The sequence below is a fragment of the Hylaeus anthracinus genome, unplaced genomic scaffold, assembly GCF_026225885.1.
Source record: "Hylaeus anthracinus isolate JK02 unplaced genomic scaffold, UHH_iyHylAnth1.0_haploid 11985, whole genome shotgun sequence".
In the NCBI taxonomy this organism is placed as follows: domain Eukaryota; kingdom Metazoa; phylum Arthropoda; class Insecta; order Hymenoptera; family Colletidae; genus Hylaeus; species Hylaeus anthracinus.
Genome location: NW_026534333.1, coordinates 608,339 through 628,950, shown reverse-complemented (window position 1 = coordinate 628,950; position 20,612 = coordinate 608,339). Strand labels below are relative to the sequence as shown.

Here is a 20,612-nt window from a genome sequence, read left to right as displayed (position 1 = left end):
AGTTTGTAGTGAAAATAGTTCCTACTGATACTGCTAGATGTCGCCATCAGCTATAATTGTCCTCGCCATCTATCGTCGAAGAGGCCGAACTAATTTTTGGAGTTTGGTCAGCGCCTCTATCGGGAAAACGCCCAAGTTTGTCGAGAAATAGTTCTCACCGTCGACGCTAGATGGTGCTAGCATCGGTGGTAAGTCAGTGGCGCCATCTAACATTGCGAGGTGGAACTAATCGGCGACAAACTTGGGCGTTTTCCCGATAGAGGCGCTGATCAAACTCTGAAAATTAGTTCAACCTCTCTACCGGTAGATGGCTACAATAATAATAGTTGGGTGTGTCATCTAGCAGCCGCAGTGGGAACTATTTTCACTACAAACTTGGGCGTTTTCCCACCGATGGCGCTACTGGTACAAAATTCCGCTCACTGAGCGGCTTAGTGAGCGGTGGCTTTCCTGAAGTAATAATAATAATAAAAAAAAAATGAACTACTTGATTAAAATGTTAACTTTTGGTTTAAGTATTCAATACGTATATAATAAAGTATTAATATGTTTATCTTCGCCATATGTTAAAAAAAATAAGGACAAATATTCTCCTACCTTTCTCTTCTTTTCACAGAGCCAGAATTAAAAATAATGCCTCCTTTTATTATTCCAACTCTATAAAGAGTAATTTCTCTTTTATTTGTTATTCGACATTTTTATCTAGAGGTGGCAAGTATAGCAAGTGGTATTTCATTCCACTCTCGCATCTAGGAAAGCGATAAGGTTCTCCTAGTATAAACATATTATGTAACAGACATACTACTACACTGCTACAGACTGTCTTCTTTTTTAAGTCTGTCTAAACTTTATGGAGTGTTGTTTCTTATTAGATGCAGTCACGTTTCGTAGTTTTTTAACTGATTTCGAAAAAAATTTTGTTGCAATCACAAATACTTTTGTGTATTTCGACTAAATAAGTATATACAAGTTCTATTCTAATGTCGCAAACAAGTGAAATAGCGATACTGTGCAGGGTACTTTGGAAGAGTGATGTCAAAACAAATAATTCGGAGTCGAAGATAAATCCATGGGATATTAAAAATCCTGGATGATTATATTTATGCAAATCTACATAACTGTGATCAAGGTGAAAAAGAAAGAAAAGTGATCAGAAAATATAATCTGGCTGAATGTAGACTGTGGTCCTGCTGTCATATAGAACTTACTATACCATCTGAAGTTTTTTCCATGGCACAGTTTCCTTTACTTCCTTTTATTTTTTATTGCAATAACAAGGACACAAATGCAACATACACTATATACAATCATATAACATAAACGTGGATGTGAGTACAAATGATATAAGATAATCTACATGGTTTAAAAGTGTTAATATTCGTCAAGTAAAAGGTACACATTTGGAATAACATTGTTTTTACATGCTTTTAGGTTAATTTGTCGGACGCAACATTTAAAAAAATGGATCTTTTATCTATCATTCTCTTAGTAATCTTATTAATCATAGTGGCTTATCACCTGTTCTACCTGATATGTCCTTGGTTCTTAAATTGCGATATAAATCTTGCTTTCCACAATTTATTTGGAAAACGTATACGTGAGTATGGTAACAGTATGTTTACATGATTATGTATACATAAATATTTTAATGTTTCTTTGCTGTTTTTGCAGGCTCTTTGAAAGGGAAAGTAGTATGGATAACAGGAGCATCTAGTGGAATCGGAGAAAATCTTGCTTACATCTTAGCAGATGTTGGCTGTAAATTAGTTCTATCTGCTCGAAGGAAAGAAGAACTAGATAGAGTAAAGGCCAGCTGCCTTCAAAGTGAATAATTTTCATTGTAATTGTATCTATTTATCGTTATTGTTGCATACATAAATTTCATGAAGCCCTGTTTATTTATCCTCAGGAAACAAGAAACTGAACGATTTGGATGTTGAAGTACTTCCTATGGATGTTTGTGATATAAATAGTCATGAAGCAGCATTTAATCGGGTCATTGAGAAATTCAACAGGGTACCTATACTTTACATATGTGCATCACGCTAATTTACAATTGGATTTTAATTTGAATTCTAATTCTAGCTGGACATACTTGTAAACAATGCGGGTCGTTATCAACTTGGACGTTGGGAGCAAATCGATATTTCCGTCGACAAAGGCATGTTCGAGTTAAACGTGTTCGCGCAAGTAGCCTTAACTAGAGTGGTGGTAAAATACTTTACCCAGATGGGTACAGGCCACATCGTAGTTACTTCGAGCCTCGGCGGCGTCGTGGCAATGCCGTTTTCTGGGTCATATTCGGGATCTAAATTTGCATTGCAGGTCAATTATATTAATATTGAAAATTTTACTTTTCTCTTACAATTATTTATAATGTATACATATTTTTAACAGGGATATTTCAACAGCTTTTGGTATGAAAAACTGGGTCAAAATATACCGGTTACAATTGTATGCCCAGGAGCGGTACACACTAATTTCTTGATGGCATCGTACACAGAAAAATCTGGAGAGGTGAATTTCACCGATAATAAAATATATTCTAAGTTTTCAATATAATTTTATCCGCAGACATACGGGGACAAGGAGAAAGACAAATCCCCGAATAGACTCAACGCGGAACGTTGCGCTAAACTGATTGGCGTTGCGATAGCAAACAAACTTTTCGAAGTGTGGATCGCCAAACCACTCGTGCTTCAAATACTGTACATGAAAATTTATTATCCAAACCTAACTTTATGGTACATTATTTCACGGTTGTTAAACTTTTTATTTAACATTTTAGTTTACGTTACAACGGTATTATTTTATATTCTAGGTCTGTTAAAATGTTGGGACCAAGGTTTTTACAGTATATACAAGGTTACGCGGGAGTCCCTGCACAAGAACCATGAATATTTTATATTTATTTTATAAGTTTTTATACTATATCATTTTATATTGGTTTTAACTGTTTCCTGGAAAGCTATGTATACATATAAAAAACAAAAAGTAGTACATGTAAATATATCCAATATTGGTGTACGGTGTTGGTTATGTGGCGCTAATAATAGGATTAAAATTTACTTCCGTTTGTGAATTAAAACATGGTGCAATTTATAAAGGGAAAAGAACCAATAAACTACACGAAAAAGTCTTTGTGGAAACCCCGTGTATAAGCATAATGTTCGAAGGCCAAAGATTCCTATTCCTTTTAAGATGATGTCCAATGGCGTCTTTCAAGAAGGGGAGAACGCGTTATATTGTTGCATTTAGATTTTATTATATAATATTATGCCGTATTTCAGTTACATAATTTTAAGTGTTTAATAACCTAACAGTCATATACGCGTACACGTACCTAAGGAACATACTTGGTACGTGTACACCTATACGCGTATGCGTATGCATACACGTGTGCGCATACTGGTGCGTGTTTTACGTTTACAATCGACTTTTATTATCGATATACAAATAATGGAAGACATGACAGCACCTAGAAGTGCTCTTCTTCGAAAAGACGTTCTCTTACCTAAAATCTTTCGTAAATCTTAGTTTTCATCGAGTCAAATTATTTCTTTTTTTTTTTTTCTTTTTTTTTTCATTATTGGTTTCGATAGCCTCTTCGCGTTTTAACTTTCACCGCGTTGACTGCGGCGATCGAAGCGTTGCAGCCTTAAATCGCAGATTCATAAACGGTATACTAATTATTGTATTAGGTAAACAAACGTCGAGATGCATAGTAATAGAATATTATAACCTTTAGTTTAATTCGATTCGTTTCTTATATTTCGCGTTAGCGTCTGCCTTAGGCTACGCAGCATCTTAAATTTTTACGACGCCTGCGACGTTTTACGATACGCACGGGTACGTTAGAGAGGATCAACGTGTATGCGTGTTGTAACGTACAGGGTGAGCAGCGTTGGACAAAAACGGGTGTATCCAGAACTTTGTCTCGTGTCCTTCTTCGGAAAAATGTCCGAAAGAGGAAACGAAACAAACGTGTTTGATAAGTTTCTTGTCATTTTGCCCAATACTGAGGTATCCGATAAACTTGGCCAACATGTGTTCAGCAGGTCGTTTCGAACGAAGTGTCATATGATGAGTGTATCATACGTTTCTTTTCTTTCGTTAGTCAGTAATATCGAAAGTAAGACATTGAGCATAACGGAACGATAATCCGCGATGTTTACAGAGGTGCTATGCCTGAAAGGACGGCTCGAAATTGACCAAAATGGCAATTTCGACTTGAAATACACGCTTCGCTCTGATGTTCGCGAATAAACTGATTCAATCGTTTTCCATCGAATTCAAACAGAGTGAGCGATGCCTTTGACGTCGAGATTGCCACTTTTTTAATCATGTACCAATTTGTAAATTCTCTTTCGAACGACACGTAACATTTCGCCAAATAATATTTGCACGTACTTTGAAGTTTGAAATAAAGAAATGGCTATCGCTCGTGTACAAACTCTATACATTATCCATTACACAATTTCTTTAATCGTACTTACAACCGTACATCGTTGTTCGTCACTGACCACACGCGGTATCGAGTAATATCTTTGTGAACTATAATTGATTTCTTTAGTAAAGGTATTACGTTATACGTTTTCTTATTCGCAATAAAAAGAAATCGATATTACGTTACACTTTGCTTCCTATTCGGTATTTCGTTGCTCCAAGCTTCGCGCAATGTTCCATCGATTCTTTGGTTTATCGTTCTTCGACTTGTCCGCATTGTAAAATAGATATGTTTCCTTTTTTTTCGTAGAGCTGAAGACAGCAATTTAGAATTCGAATCGTAGAACGTTGTACGATATTGTTTCGACGATATGTTCGATAATCGTGTGAGATACAAAAAAGATACGATTAACCCTTTTGCGGAGGATGTGGTAAATATTAATTAATTAAACTACGAATACGACTCGTAGCGGGGACTGGTTGTCAGTCTTGGGCAGAATAACGACTGTTTTAAAAATCGTATTGAAGTATTTCATTTGATATGATTACAAGCATAACTCGAGTGTCTTTCGAACAGGATACTCTGACGTTTCGCTATCGACATAAACGCATTATTTTACCCCTGAAGAAGATAGCTGTAATAGATAGCTGAAGCGTTAAAGTATCTTGTTCAAAGACTCGATTTATATTTATAATTAAAAGTATAACGACATCAACGAATAATTCATGAAAAACACCAGTGTAGTTGTCGTAAGGAATGTTTGAAATAGAGGTATGTCGAAAATGATACGGCCATGAAGGGGTTAACGGGGTTTACATATTGGCTAGGCCTAATACTTGGAAGCAAAATGTTCGATTCGATGAAATGCGCGATACGTTTTATCATTCTATGGCCAAAGTAGTAGTGCAGCCTGATCGTAAAACTAAAAATCGTTAAGGTTCGTACTATATTCCCCATCAAACTTGACGAATCTGTACTGTGAACCGGACCCGCTTCGATCGAACCTCCTTCGAATTCTTTAAGTCACTCTATATCCTAACAGTGATACACTGGCTTCGAAATAACTCGTCCATTCTGTACACGGATGTACATTGTACACTCGCTGTTAAGGGAGATTTTTCATCCTTATTCGTTGACAAATTATTTAAAGTAGCGTATGGCGAGTTATTTCAAAGTCGGTGTACGATACAATAACAATTTAAAATTTAGAAGAACGAAGGATATTTTCCATAATTTTAATGGTACTATACATTCGCGAGCTCGTCGTTACAGCCAACTCTCTCGTAACACGGTGTAAGAAGAATTGCCACAGTTCTTCAAGAACACGATAATTTGGGGTTTCGTAAACTTCTAATTTTTCGTTTCACGTATCTTTGCAGTATTTTCAAAGTCTCGTTCAAACGCTTTTTCATATATTCAATTTACCACAGTGTTGCAGGGTCGACTGTATTTTAAAGCGCAAACTCTTCGAAAGTGAATTTGTTGCATCGCTTCGTAAGCTTATCGCTTTTGTAATGAGGCCATTTCTGTATTACGTGGGTTTCGTATTTAACACGTAGCAGAACTTTAACGCGTACCATTATCCACGTGCACGTAGATGGAGCGACACAGGCAAAATCAGCCAAACTCACGGTCCATCGTACATATGTCTGCACGTGCGAACGTACAATTTATAATCTATTCGTCGTTAAACCATAAGGCTATTGGGTTGGACAAAAAGTCTTGGTTTTTCTTTGAATATAATAGAGGTGAAGTTACCGTTATCGGTCAAAGTTACATCCTCCCTCGTTTTTTTTTTTTATGCATTTTTCAAAGCTTCGGGGTGTCCTGAGTCCAAAAATGCAAAAAAATCGATTACAAAATTCTATATGTACGTATGTGGCCTCTGTTTCGCTTTGTATTTCAAGAGTGGTTTATCGGAAAATCACAAAATTTGCTATAGCGACTTCTATACATAGACGCCATTGATTTTTCTGTGGCGTTTATTAAGCGTAATGCGCTTACGTTCTATTTTAATTTCACGCACGGATATATAAACTATCACTTAACGCTTAATTAGTGATCTGGCAGCAAAGACTGAACTTTTTTTCAAGTTCTTCGAAAAGCCTTTAATACTACCGGTTCTCGCTACCAAATAAACGACTAATTTATTCAGATTACCTATAAGAGTAAAAAGTGTGAATATCGGTTGTGTTTATTGTCGTTTGATGTCAGTTCAGATTACTTCTAAAACGACAGACTTTTTGTTCAATCCAAAAGTTACCCGAAAAAGTACAGCTATAGAAACAACGAAATTACGAACCGATATATCGACCGTTTTGGAAACGTTTACGATGCTTGGTTTGATTCGACGCAACGTCTGGACGAAAAGGACAACCGATTACCTCGGCTCGGCCGAGATAGTCAGCGTTCGATATACATTTATGTACATCGTTTCCACTTTTCGCTCTGTATCGCGAGTACGCAGTCTCGTCGTTACCTTCCGTTAGTCGTTAGGAATCAGATACGACGTAATACGATTAGGAAATATTCACAAGTTTCTCGCAACAGAATTTATAATGAGATATGTAATCATAGATCAACATTAATATTATATGTATTTGTATATGTACACGTCTGCGTGCATGCACGCGCGTGCCCGCGTAGACGCGACCGTGCACGCGTGTACGCGAATATTTGCGTAGAGCCCATTGTACCAGCGTAGGGCAAAGTGTAATCCATGATTATGGTTAACGAGTAATCGGTAATCGCGACTATCGATCGAACCTGAACAGTGAATAATCGGATACTATTGGCTTTGATGTATTACGAATTACCGATCCATGAATGCAGATTGCAAATGTAGCGAACGACTATCGATCAATTTGACAGTTGCGAGGGATCGTTACAAAAATAGTCGCAAAATATAATAAATACTGCCCGTCTTTGGCGTATACGCCATGCATCACGCATATCAAACGCATAGAAATGGAATGTTCGCGCACACCCGGGCATATATTACGCGTATACTTTGTCTTTCTCTCTCTCTTTTTTTTCTAGCGTGCACGCGCACGCACACACCCAACCACTCGCACCTCCATTCTCTCGTATTCGTCAAATACAGGTATATTAAACCGATCAACTAGTATACCATTTTTTTCTTATAACTGTTTCATAGAAACGACAACGCTAAATTCATTTCAAAAAGATAATTTGCGAATGTGTGTACAAGTTAATTGGAGCGAAGTCACGCGAGTCGCGTCGTCAGAACGCTGGAGGTAATCGCGACGAACAACGAGAAGGAGAAATTCCAAGGGCGGCTCGCGCCGCCGCAAAGCTTGATCTCCATTTCCTCCGGATGATAGTTTATGCATTTCGGCGGTCTTCGACGATACAGACGTTCTCTCCTCGCGGTGCAAGCTCCTGGCTCGGTGAGAGCCTCTATAGGTTCGATGCTCAATTGTTTGCTTCCGCATGGACACAACGTGTCCACCACCAACAGGATCAAATTCGTGTGATGGATCTTCTGGACGCTGAAGGGTCTGCGATTAGGATTAACGTCCGTTATATTGATATTATTCTGCTTGGCGTCTCTAATAGTTTGATAAAGCCTAGAAGTTGTACGCAAGCTACATACATACCTTTCGCATCCAGTCACGTGACAGTTGGTCAATTTTCCCTTCAAGGGATTGCTCTGTCCGCTGGTGTTGAGCCTCTCCGGTTGCAGAATGTAAAGATCCGTCTTCTTTTCGCAGGTTCTCAGTTTCCTTTGTGGATAATAGGCAGATGTAGCGCGTGTAGTCCCAGGAGAAGCGGGAGAGGCGGCAGCAACCGCTGGAATCCTGGGAAAAGCTTCGTTTTCGTCCAGAGACGGTTCGTCGGTCGAATCTCCACCCCCGATCGGTTCGAACTCGTGTGCTTCTTCGACAGTGTCGGTGGAAATCAAATCATCTGAAAGTATGGGTCAAGCGAGTCAGCGTGTTTTTCTTGTAACGTCATTAAACATTTTTTAAATGTTCCTTACCGTCCGCGGTTCGTATAGGTTCGCCAGCGAGCGCGTAAGTCGCTTGTTGCAAATTTTGTAAATTGAAACTGAACGCTATATTCCAGAGTAGATTTCCAAGTATGCCGATGACCGCCCCGAATGATTCAGGAACTATTCTTGGCGCTGCAGATTGATGCGATTCCTGCGGACTGCACGTACCTTGGTAGTCGGTCACAGTTACCTTTCTGAAACCCGAATAACTGGTGTTCTGATTTTATGCATTTATAACGTACAATAACATAGATTAAGCACTTAAATAAACAACAGAACAGGACAGTTCTGTATCTCCAGCTCTGATACCTCAAATTATTACTCGTAGAATATAAATTAATGAGGCGAGAAGTACCTGTAGATTCTGTCTTGAACCAGGGAATCCATTATGGTGCCGTCGATTTCACCAAAAAATTTTCCAGTATGCTCGTGACGCTCGCTGATGATGATAAATCCATTACTGTCCAGAATATAACAGTCCAGTTCTTCGGAAGCGCAATTCTTTTTACAATTCATGCCACTGCACTACAAAAATAAACAAAACATAAATAAAGGAAACGACAACTGGCTAGTGTAGGGCGAGTATCGTTCGTTGTTTCGAAATGATTAAAAAAAAAAAAAATTGGTGCGTAGAATGCCGCGCATTGGAAGTGTAACTTCTTAGACACAACGGTGAAATTTTATTAATTTTTCCCAGATATTTGGAAGATGATGCAAGGGACTTGCGATACAATGATTTTCTCGTCACAAGTCTATTATATCATTTTCGGAATACTTGTTAGTAACTCAAAAAGGAACATAAGGATAATGAACAGTCGACGATCGACATACGATACCGTAGAAGTCATGTTAACGAAGTGGGATGCCAACGAGGAGTGTTGAAACTGAAAACCAACGACCGCGGCTGGTGCTTTGTGTCCTTTTCCAATGAATACAGCGTGCGTAGCGGTAACTAAAGGGTTGGGGTTGTCAGCTGCTGGCAATACGAACATTATTATTGCGAATGCGATAGTATCGTCTACTGTTTATAGTATTTGAAGTATCTGACCAGGCAGAGACATAGTACAAATTTGGCGAACCAGGAGAGATCTTTCAAATTCTTGTCTACACGGATAAATTGTCGCGTGGTACGTACCTGCATCGAAAGGAACGCTGAAAACAAAACTTTCCGGTTCTATCGAGTGCTGATCCACCGCGCGTTTATACCAAGACGAATCCATAGCTCTCGCATACTTCTGAGCAAAGGGCCTGCGTAAATAACACGATTTTCAATGAATAGAGTCGCGGATAAATGTTTCGATACAGTCATTAGAATTTTCATATATCTATATGAATAGATCGTACGGTTCGTCGTTGCTTTCCTTCAAATTGCTGGCTTGTTGATGCTCGTGCCAACGAAAAAGGCCGCTCCTCGTCGCGATGAATGTCCGGCTGAGACCGAATCTGCTTTTTCCTTGACTGTAAAATTTAACATCGATTACACGGGCGATAATTACTGTCGACGCGACGAGAAACGAGGCGAAACAATCGCGAAAGAACGCAAGCGATCTCTGACTATAACATGTCGAACCATTTTGAACTTAATAACTCTGGTTTCATTTCATTTAATTTCATTTATTTTGAATTGGTAATCGTGAATTAAAAGGTGTTTAAATTGGAATAAATTGATTCATTTGGCGTAGAATGATCCGTTATACGTATGTATCGATTTTATTATCGACGGTTGTTAATCAAGGGGAGAAGAAACAGAGTCGAAAAGGGCTGTCGGAGGGGGAGGAATAATTTGTTAGGGTTTTCGTGAGACGTACAGTGAAAGCGATAATTTGAAAGGAATCACCGTGCAAAATATCGACGAGTGCGCTTATACAAATAATTGTGCATAATGGATTACCTGTGCAGTAGAGCCATCAGTATGGCAATAGGGCTAGCGGTGGAGACACACAATATAAAATGTAATAAAAATATGCAATAAAAGGTAACATTGTAAATGAAAGAGATTAGCCGTTGCGCATAGTGCGTGTCGCGTTTCAACGAGAACACCAGTGCACTTTTTTAATGCATTTGAAAACGCTACAAAAGAAGCACCCTGAAACAGCAGTGAGGAACCTTATGGCACTGGTAGGCTACACGTAAGATTATAAACTTCTTGTACGATCGATTTGACCGAAATCATACAAATACTTACCCGAATACAACTCGGAGGCAAGCTATGTTAGATCCTCAATTTGAAAATATAATATTTCGAGTAGCGACAAAAAAATGTTATATCAACGAATCGAGTCGACTTGTTTATCTACAATTTCCATAATTTGAACTTAATACAGTTTACTTCCGAGGTATAAATATAAATAAATAAAAGGCTGGATCTGCAGCAATGTCGCATTCTTATATACATATGGTAAGTGGGGCATCGATTCGGTTTTCTATAAGTAGGAGTTATCATGTACGATATTGTATATATCGTGTATCGAGAAATCTAGATCTAGAACATTTGAAAACGTGCGATTCTTCGACGGCTTGTATCTTCTTTCGTTCCTGGTTTCTCGATTCCTCTGTACGTTGTTTTATCTTCGTCTGGTTCGCTCTGCGCGATCGTGTTACTCTTGTTTCCCTTGTCGATATTGGGCCAGTTGTTTTAGTTGCCAGCGATCGATTATCGTTTGCGACACGACTATGCGAGACAACGGCAAGGAAAAAGTAAAGGCAACGGTTTTACGATATCGGATAAGAGATACGTTATTCGATAATCGGTGCTGCGAGAAAAAACCGCGTGCTTGTGCGTTGCAGTGCGTTGTCGATGACTCCACTATAAGTGTCCACGCGTGAAGGACATGCATCCGCGAGCTTCGCTTACGTGCCGCTTACCTTTGATTCTCCTCTTTGTGCATCGCACCTCTTTTGTCGAAATCACCGGTGACCATGGCATCCAACACTAGAGATTGCACTAATCTTTTGTCGCCTGAAATTCGTCGGTTTCGTTATTCGATCGATCGTTGCAGTTTTTAATCGTATTATCGGTAATATCGCGATATCGTGGGTTATACTTACAGTAATAAGAATCTTTGTCGGGCTTGCTCGCTTGTTTATGATGCGAGCTTGGACTCTTTGGTCTCAAAGACATCCACTTCCACCCCGGTCTACGCGTTCGTGCCAAGAAATGCAGAACGCGTTCCTCCGGGGAGGAGAACCACTTATCGGAAGCCGAATTATATTCGCAGTACACCCAATCTGGATGCACTTTCCAATTGCTTCCGTTAAAGTAGTCGGTCACTAGACAAAAATGGAAAGCGTATAAAAGATTCGTCTGAGATAGTAATGTTTCGTTTTTCGATAAAAATGCGACTTACCAGTTATTATTGAATGTTTCATTTCGTGTTCGGCCAATAGCTCGAACATGCCGTAACCCTCGGGCAACGCTAAACCCAGCGAAAAGGGCGTTCCTTCGATTGGCTTATAAAAATAATTGTGCCGCCTGATGGTAACTCTTCTCTGTAAAATATTATCACGTTAATGATACTTAGATTGTTAGATTGGGTAAGGTTGCGGAATTTTCTTTACTCACCATATCGTCATAGTGAATTTTTATCGCGAAATCGGTCTCCCCCTCTTTCTGATCGATCATATCGTGCCTCAACTGGAAGAAAGAGAGAAAGATGTAAAAAACAATTCGATCACCTTTGTGTACATGCATCTGGTGTACTTACGTCTAGAAGAAGGGAATTGTTCAAGGGATGCAACGGACCGTCGTACTCGGCGAGTTCAACTTCCGATAAATCTACGCTGATATACGTAGGCTTTAACGTTTCTTCGTACTGCGAACCGAGAAGAAATGTTTATCGTAACCGTTGAAAGCTTTGCATTATTTTTTAACCCTCTATTGCGTACACGTTATTTTATCGTTTTAGTAAGAAGTTCCGGATGAATAAAATAAATGTTTAAATTGTTTTCATTGCGTTTGTTGGGTGATTAAGCAATAGAGACTCAAATGAGGGGGGTAGTATAGGATAGTATCCTTGCTACGTATTTTTTGTTTACTCACGTCTGCATTTCCTGGCTGCTGCGATAAAAACATATCAATGAACGTCCAGACTAACGGAAGTCGTTTCGAAGTAAATTTCTTCGTGGAAGCGTTTCTCGAAAGTTACTCACCAGAGGTCGCAGGTCAGGATGATAGAGAACTCGACCATTGTTGTCGACGATAAAGGAATATCCGTTGACACCTAACTGCAAAATGAGGAAATCGAGATCGATGATATATTAACGACATCGTTGTACAACGAGTTAAAAACGTACTGTCAAGCTTTGTGCCAATTACCGTATCATTACAATCGAATCACGTACCTTGTAAGGGGGCACAAGTTTCTCGATTTCTTCTACCGGTACATCGGTACCAACTATGCCCAACAAGTTGGCCGTTTTCACCTGTACGAGAGATCCAGACGAAAAGAATAGTTGAGAACAAGTTAAATTTTTGTGGTAAAGCATTGCTATACAGACAGATATTACCGTATAATTTCGACGATCTAGAATAGGCGCTGTAACCGACGTCATTAGCTGTCCGATGTTTTCTTTGCCGTATCTACCACTCTAAACAGAAAAATGAAAAATGAAATATTTGATTAAAACATCTAACAAACGTACGTCCAATAGGGTCTCGTACCTTGCCACCGACGTAAACTGGACTCCAATGAATGGGATGGTCGTGTTGATACAAAACCATAGGTCGAGCCAGAACTGTGACGTACTCGAAAACCTTGCTTTTGATTTCTTCTACATCCGTGATCCTCGCGTAAAATCCTGTGCAATGAAAGAGGGAGGGTATAAATAGAAAAGTTGCGTGTCTTGTAATTTTCGTTATAATAAATCCCAAGAAGAAAAGTAACTCAAAGAGTAAAGTGTTTCAAATATGAATAGTCGCTTGAAATATCGAGACGGGGATTACAAAGAGAAGTAAAGTAAGACGAATCACCTTTGTTCGCGCAGGCGGTGTTGCGCAATTCGGGGCTCTTGTCACCCCCTATGAGATAGGTGAAGATTCGAACAGGCATATGCGGCCAATTGTATCGCTTTATCACCTCGGTGGGCAAGGCAGCATTATCTGCCGTGATCAGCATAATCGCCTGGTTACACTGACTCCCTTGGCCCGTTCTATTGTATCTATGAAGAATTTCGAAAGCCGTCCCGAGAGCGGCCGATATATTCGTCGGCATTTCTTCGTGCTTCATCGTGCTAGCCGCAATTTTCAATTCTCGTACATTCTCTGGCGACGCTTGAACCAAGCTGTCTTTGAAGCATTGAACGATCTCCTCCGCGGTGTCTCCGTAACGATAAACGTTGACGTAATCGTCGGGACCCAAAGTATCGAGAATGGTCCTCGCGGTGGCTACTGCCAACCGTTTGTTCCTCTCGGACGCATAGCACTCCAAGTCCACCAGTATGGCTAAATCCTTGGGGCTGTTTGCTGCTCCGACGAACCAATTCGAAATTCGAAAGTCGTACACATCTCGAACGACGCGGTTCGAGCTCCTCGAGCCCGTTCGGTCCTCGATCGGTGGCCAAGTGATCGCTACGAATGGAACATGTCGATTGTAAGCAGAGACGAGTAATAGAAAAATATGGGTACGCTGTTTTTTTCAGTCGATCCATTTAAGACGATACTCAGCAATACGTACCGGGGAATCGTCGTAAAAATCCCGAAGTTGCTCCATAGTACTGCCAAGAGAGCGAAGGGTCGCTTTCGTAATTATTTACAAACAATAAATCCAAGTACTCGCTCCACTGGATCCCGGCAGCTACTTCGCGATCTGTGAACAAATCAAATTACGATTCCTTCGCGTGTCGAATGTTTAATACCAAATACAGATGCTTTCTTCTTGCTGGTATACTCACAGGCGTCTTTGATTCCAGCAGGAAGCAAAACCGTTGAGAGTGTAACGTTCACGGCTAAATGATCGAAGTGTCTATTGGTAGCGAGAAAAGTATCCTGGCCGTTTCCTGATTTTCCATCTCCGGAAAATAGCTCCATCCGTTGCGAATATTTTGGCGACACGTTTCCGTCCCTTGGCGCGGATACGGCTGCCTGTTCCGCGCTCTCCACCAATCTCTGTAACCATCGCGTCAGATTATAAATTAAAACGGTAAAAATCGGGATCCATGCAATTATCCAATCTTTACTGTATTCCATTTGGTAACGAGTGAAATATTTTTGCATTCAATTAGAAAAAGCGTCTTCAAGACGTTTTACCAATGGCGATAGAAATAGATACAGACTCGGCCTCTTTTACGCAACATTTCTTGCCGAGATCCTCGCGACCCGCACAGTCGCCGCTGCCTACTTCTTACCATAACAGCATTCATCTTAAAATCCAGCATATTCTTCACTTCCGCGGCCATTTCTCGCACCAGAACCAGACCATCCTTTCTGACGACCTCGGCCTCCAGCTCGTGGTACTTCTGAATTCAGAACGGTAACTACGAGGTGATAAAGCTCGCCTAGTATCAACGATTCCTCGTGAAACTTGGAATTTGTAAAATACGTCCGTATAGAAAGAAAATGCTCGCGAGAGAATATAAAGTCGAAGAACTAAAAATATAAGAACTCATTCGACTTATTTCAAAGGTTTATTAACCCATTTCAAGAAATATAACGTTCAATTATTACTCGTATTACAGAGAAATCGTGTAAACTATTATAGAAGAATACAATGTTCCAAGTATACTACTTAAACGTGAATCATCGAATGACGTTACCCTCTGTATCTCGACCATTTTCGTAACCTGCTTGCCAAACTCCCATAGGTCCACGCCAAATTTCAAGGCCCAGTTTTTCACTCTGCAAACCAAAATTATCATGTATTTTTCGATGCGATAATACACCGTACCATAATTCGCTATTTATCGAAAACATAAGCGCGCAAAGTCCGGTCCTTTCGTCGTGTTTATCCGGTACACAAAATCAGATTAAAAGGAAATGAAAAAAAATATGGAAATACGAGAAAATGGTGTAATTACAAACCGATTGGTACGTTCTTAATCTTAAAGAGAAGCTAAAGAATGTCGACATGGACAAATGAGAATTCTCTCTTACAGGGAGAATGAAAGATTAAGTCCGGCAAGTAGTCGCGCTCTGTATTGGGTCAGACGTGTGGTCTACGCTACACTGTCCACATTTCACTTACTCGCGCAGACTTTCATTTCTCCCTACGATATCTCAGTCAGATTCCATGACAACCATCACGTGAATTGTGAAGCATTATATGTATAAATATAAATATTAATCTAAAATAAAGAATATTATTAAATTTAATTTACAATTATATATTAAGGATTACGTTGTTATATTAAAGATACGTTGACCATGTATTATTTAACGCCGACGAGTAGCACTCGCGTCCTAATTCGGCCTAATCTCGTTTAAACGCGACAAAACACAACCAACGGTGCTTAACGTCGCTCAAACTGACGTCAACGATTGTTTCTGTCAGCTGCATCTATACACGGCACCGTATACATGTAAATCAGCACCATTGATGCATTCGCGCGTGTCCTACGTGAACACATGCACGTTCACGTGCGCACGCACGCAACTACGTACGCACACACGTCGATCCTGATCCTCGTTAATCGACTATGTACGTACGCGTTACTCGCGACACGCGCCTGCGTTCTTTTCTCATTCCCCTTTTGCATCCCTCTAAATCGTCCAAACCGTTCTCTCTTACTTTTCGTTAATTTATCCAGAACAGAGACGGCCAATGAAAATTCAATCATTTTCATTTCTTCAGGTTTAACCATCACTCCAAGTAATCGTTTGCTAATCAATAATTCTTATATTCGAATAAAATATAATCATTTTTCTATAACATCTACATCATTTTCTTGATTTAGTTGAAGCTGCTTCATGATATCGACGTTTTGTCGATACTGTTTCATTATTTTTATATAATTCAATATATCGATGAATATACGTATAATTAATCATTACACATAGTATACATATTACATTTAATATCGAATTAAATAATTTTATCGTAATAGGAAACATCAAATTTGGAATCTATTCACTATTATAAGTTCTATTACATTATAAATTTATAATTAATCGCAAGTTGGACTATTATCTATGAAAGTGTATACCAAAGTCCATGACGGAATTTTCCTATCGTACGATTATTTTAAGAAATCGGATCTAATTAACGCAGACGTTCGTTTGCATTCTATGCAGATGTGTATCTGCGTAGAATAAAGAACGTCTGATTCGTTTACTAAATAAGTATGAGTCACGTCGAGACAATGAAACGTCGAGATAATGAAATATCCGAGTATCCTGACGTACCGAGAGTTGTACGCACGCAGGGTACTTACACGTAGTACGCTTCGATCCTTTTATGCCCCTCCCACTCGCGTAGGGCGCTATAGGCGAAAAAATTACAATTCGTTCTCGACTCTGGTAGCCGAACGACGCCGCACACGCTTTCGTTACGCTGCTCGAAACTATTCGAGGATCGAATTCTGTTCGCTAAAGGAATCAATGAATCGTCTTCCAAGTAATTCACGCGTAATCGAAACTATGACAATGATTCGCGTTCAATTAAAAAAAAAAAAGAGGGGATGGTTTCTCGAATCTGCAAATCTCGCAAGTTCAAAGTTCCGCCGAGACGTTTCCTAGCCCACCCACGCCCTTCCGACTACCCCGTAAAACCTTCTTCTTATCGTTAATCCTTTTATTTCTCTCCTTTGATGCATGTCCTGTGGTAAATATAAAAACAAGAAAGGAGAGGATAATGTAATCGAGATTAACCATTTCATTGTCGCGCTGAAAGCAGCGTTCCACTACTGAATGGTAATCCTAATGGTAATCTACAGTAGAAGAACACACGATATCGCGATGAAATTTATCGTGTGAACCTGACCCGATGCGTATCGAAAGGTACGCAATGGGGACGTGGGGGTTAAACAACGTACGATTTTACGAACGCATGCCAAACGATGATGGTCACCGATCGAAACTATGAAACAGAAAATACAATAGTTGGTAAAGCTACTCACTCGTTATGAGGTATGTCTTCTTCTTGCTGATAACTCGATCTGATCCACAACAGCAACAACACTCCGTAGCGCAAGAGTTTTTCAACGGACAGAAACATTATTTCGGCGCTATCGATCGACCGGCCGAAGTGCGAGCGATGAAACGTTACGGAACCAATATTTCAAGGGAAAACGTACGCGTTCGTTAGCACGAGTCGACTTCTCGAAAAGTATTAGTCTCACTGCTCCCTCGTAGCAGCGATCGATCGGTCGGAACACGCGAATCAGCGTTACGTGCGTGAAATTTTCCTCGTCCCGATGGAATCTTGTTTATCCGTGAATACGTCGCGAAGAACACAACCTCGTTTTAGCACTTGCGTACGCTGCCACGTCGAAACTGTCGCGTATCATTCTCTGTCGTCCTTTAATCGTCTCGTTTGTCCTGCCAGGAGCCTCGAATTACACGCTGAACGTCTTAGCTGCTCTTAGGCCGTTCGAATGAAAATTCTCTTCCATCTCGAGCGTAGCACAATTCCGTTTAGCTAGAGTTTCGTCTAGGCCCCGAGTACTTTTCTACTCGTGTCTTGTAGTCTAGTTTTCGATTATTGCGGCGTTGCTCGAACGCGTCGTCGACGGGGTTGCAACTGGTCTACGACGACGACGACGGTTGGTCAGGAACGCGCAATAATTCACCTCCAACGCGCGTTCCTCTTCCTCGGACGGTTTTCGGAATATGACACGGGCTCGTCCAAAGATTGAATCATCTCAGAGTCGGGATCCCCGATCTGCGCGCGAGTACGTAACCAGTGTTAGGAGAAATCTGATTCGCGACAATTATCGAGTAGTGGTCGTTGATAATTTTTCGCGTAACCCTGAAAAGGAACCGAGCTCGAGACACGGAACGAATAATTTTAGCGATCCAGTTGTACGAACGTTCGGTTACCGATACAAACGTGCTGTTACCGAGAATGGCGAGCGATTATCGCGAAAGTAATCGTTAATCACTAGCCAACTCTAACGCGTACGCGAATGTACAACCCCGATCGCCCAAAGGATCGAACGATTAGACCGGGTAAAAGAGATGTTACCACTACCGAGCATCGGCTATAGAACGGCGTTCCTCTCGATTATCGTATCTCATTCGTACCGAACGTGTATTCCTTGCAGTGGTTTGCAAAAATAAACCATAGTTAGGCCTCGGACACGATTCGCTTGTACGATTCACTATTGCACCACCGTTTACCGCCTTGTCGCGCGATCTCTCAAGTATGTTCACACCGTAACGCGCGGAGGACCCGAAAGAATGAAGGACGAGTGTGGGATAAAGGAGACGCCGAAGGGGAACGGAGAAAGAGAAAGAGCCGTAGGAGAAGTAGGGGAGGGAATGCAAAGAAGGGGAACGCAGCGGCGCGGCGGCGAGAAGGAAGAAAAAAGGCGACCGGAAGGATTAAGTTATCTATCTCGTAGGTGAAACACACGTGACGGTTGCTCTTCGATTAATACGGAACGATCGTTGCGTAACGAAGCTTCGCGGTTTTTAACGAAAGAAAATGAAAGTTGACGTCTCCGTTTCCCGTGTACTTTCTCATGAAAATCGGGCCAAGATGGTGCACGGAGTCGCTTTACGGTGCGAGCCGAAGGCGGCTGGTTGGCGGTTCGCGCGCGCGCATTACTCTTACTACGTCTACGTTGGTTGGGATTCGGGCGTTTTAGGAGTACATACATAGCGCTATTCTACGGGTGCGAGCATGTATGTACTCTCTACCACCCCTTAAAAGGATGGGGGAGATGGGAGTGTAGGCAGTTGACGAATACCAGGTCTGGGTTAGTAGTGTGGGTGATGGCGGTAGCGGCGGCCATGGTGGTGGCAAGGCTGCGCGAGAATTACTAGCGCCCCGATGAAATTTTCAATTTAACCGCCTCCTTCTATAAATACGATACGCGTTACTTTCAACTCAAACATTCGAATTTACGTTCGTTCGCTTTTCATTTCTAATTACAATTTCCTAAACTCGTAACTCTAAACTCGTCGTTTCATTCGTGACCCACGATAAAATGCTTTCCTTAGTTATCGTTGTTTGTTATTTAAATAATATTCGTGTATCGCTGATAAATTACTATGTACTTGTATTGTACAGAAATTGTGTACGACATCTGAATCGCACGTCTGTTACAAAAATACGAGTGCCGGCCGTGCTTGTATTTTTGCCCCTGCGATCGTCTACCGTCTAGTCAGTTCACACCTGAATGCAAGGCGGGTCCCATAAGTTCAAGGGCAGTCCCTACGCTATGTATACATATTACATATACATGTTCTGTCCCGTAGTTCCGTTCGTGTACGAGGAGATTGCAACCGAACGAATGTAACTTGCTTTCTTTGGTCCAATTTTGGTTTCAATGGAAAGCTACGAATAGATATAACAATTTCTCTTCGTTAAGTTTATTTCCTCGTTGAAACGAGCCAGGTAAGAGGCGACGCACCATTTGCGTCTATGTAAAGCCGGTCCTAGATGGTGAGGTTCAAAAAGCAATGGTGGTGGCAGTGGTACACAGCGTCGATGACGATGGTGGTAGTAGTCGTTGCAACGACGAGAGTAGCGACGACAAACAGAGGGAACGGCGGCATTGGGGATTCAACGGAACTAGGGGAAGAGTGACTTAGATTGACGACGCTAAGGTGGGGAGGCAGAAGGTAGGAGGTGAAGGTTGCAAGATATGGAAATGAAAAGAGACGACGAGCAAAGGTAGAGAGAGGTAGCGGCATCGAGGAGGCCCTTTTCCCACAAAAGAGTGGCGACAGACGAAGGGAGACGTTTAGGCTAGCGAGAGCGAGAGATACTCCCGACCTCGCACCATAATAGGGGTAGCTGTAACGGGGCGCAAGCTCGGTATCATTGATTTAACATGCATCTATATTTTCATGCACAAAGTCAAGTTTCTAGATTCTAAGGGTCCCAGGGACTTTACGGGTTCGCGAAGAATTTTGTACAATGGTGTACCGCAGCGCAAACTTAAACTTGGAGTCTCGGCGCGTGGTCGACGGATAGTGGACCGTATCTCTTACGACAGTGTTTTCTTTTTGTTAGTATTGAAAAAAAACCTCCAACGTGGAGAATAAAAGCC

The 20,612-nt window shown here is 40.9% G+C and overlaps 2 protein-coding genes across 5 annotated transcripts; one reads left to right on the top strand and one right to left on the bottom strand.

Moving 5' to 3' along the window:
- Positions 1-772: 772 nt before the first annotated feature.
- Positions 773-3,737, top strand: LOC128887066 (dehydrogenase/reductase SDR family member 7-like). The gene is made up of 8 exons (XM_054142515.1): positions 773-1,328; positions 1,432-1,597; positions 1,672-1,824; positions 1,910-2,016; positions 2,086-2,325; positions 2,398-2,517; positions 2,575-2,744; positions 2,822-3,737. The coding sequence occupies exons 2-8, from the start codon at positions 1,462-1,464 to the stop codon at positions 2,895-2,897; spliced, it is 1,002 nt and encodes a 333-aa protein (XP_053998490.1). The 5' UTR covers positions 773-1,328; positions 1,432-1,461; the 3' UTR covers positions 2,898-3,737.
- Positions 3,241-20,612, bottom strand: LOC128887065 (voltage-dependent calcium channel subunit alpha-2/delta-3). 4 transcript variants are annotated; one of them, XM_054142510.1, is made up of 23 exons: positions 17,511-20,612; positions 15,213-15,294; positions 14,805-14,915; positions 14,352-14,565; positions 14,135-14,266; positions 13,432-14,028; positions 13,123-13,259; positions 12,969-13,049; positions 12,804-12,884; positions 12,612-12,686; positions 12,167-12,274; positions 12,025-12,096; positions 11,810-11,951; positions 11,511-11,732; positions 11,328-11,421; positions 10,354-10,386; positions 9,807-9,920; positions 9,598-9,710; positions 9,299-9,438; positions 8,818-8,987; positions 8,451-8,656; positions 8,068-8,377; positions 3,241-7,968 (listed from the first exon to the last, which is right to left on the bottom strand). In XM_054142510.1, the coding sequence occupies exons 1-23, from the start codon at positions 17,606-17,608 to the stop codon at positions 7,674-7,676; spliced, it is 3,627 nt and encodes a 1,208-aa protein (XP_053998485.1). In that variant the 5' UTR covers positions 17,609-20,612; the 3' UTR covers positions 3,241-7,673. The 4 variants fall into 4 exon arrangements, with proteins under 4 accessions (XP_053998485.1, XP_053998486.1, XP_053998487.1 ...); XM_054142511.1 differs by having other exon boundaries at positions 9,299-9,435; XM_054142512.1 differs by lacking the exon at positions 10,354-10,386.

What these genes read in the sequence shown, in the direction of transcription:
- LOC128887066 (XM_054142515.1), top strand. Translation starts at nt 1,462, where the DNA reads ATGGATCTTTTATCTATCATTCTCTTAGTAATCTTATTAATCATAGTG. An exon ending in AAAGGCCAGCTGCCTTCAAA is followed by an intron (nt 1,825 to 1,909) that starts GTGAATAATTTT and finishes ATTTATCCTCAG; the next exon opens with GAAACAAGAAACTGAACGAT. An exon ending in GATCTAAATTTGCATTGCAG is followed by an intron (nt 2,326 to 2,397) that starts GTCAATTATATT and finishes TATTTTTAACAG; the next exon opens with GGATATTTCAACAGCTTTTG.
- LOC128887065 (XM_054142510.1), bottom strand. Translation starts at nt 17,608, where the DNA reads ATGTTTCTGTCCGTTGAAAAACTCTTGCGCTACGGAGTGTTGTTGCTG. An exon ending in ACAATTCCCTTCTTCTAGAC is followed by an intron (nt 12,097 to 12,166) that starts GTAAGTACACCA and finishes TCTTTCTTCCAG; the next exon opens with TTGAGGCACGATATGATCGA. An exon ending in CACAAAGAGGAGAATCAAAG is followed by an intron (nt 10,387 to 11,327) that starts GTAAGCGGCACG and finishes CTCCACCGCTAG; the next exon opens with CCCTATTGCCATACTGATGG.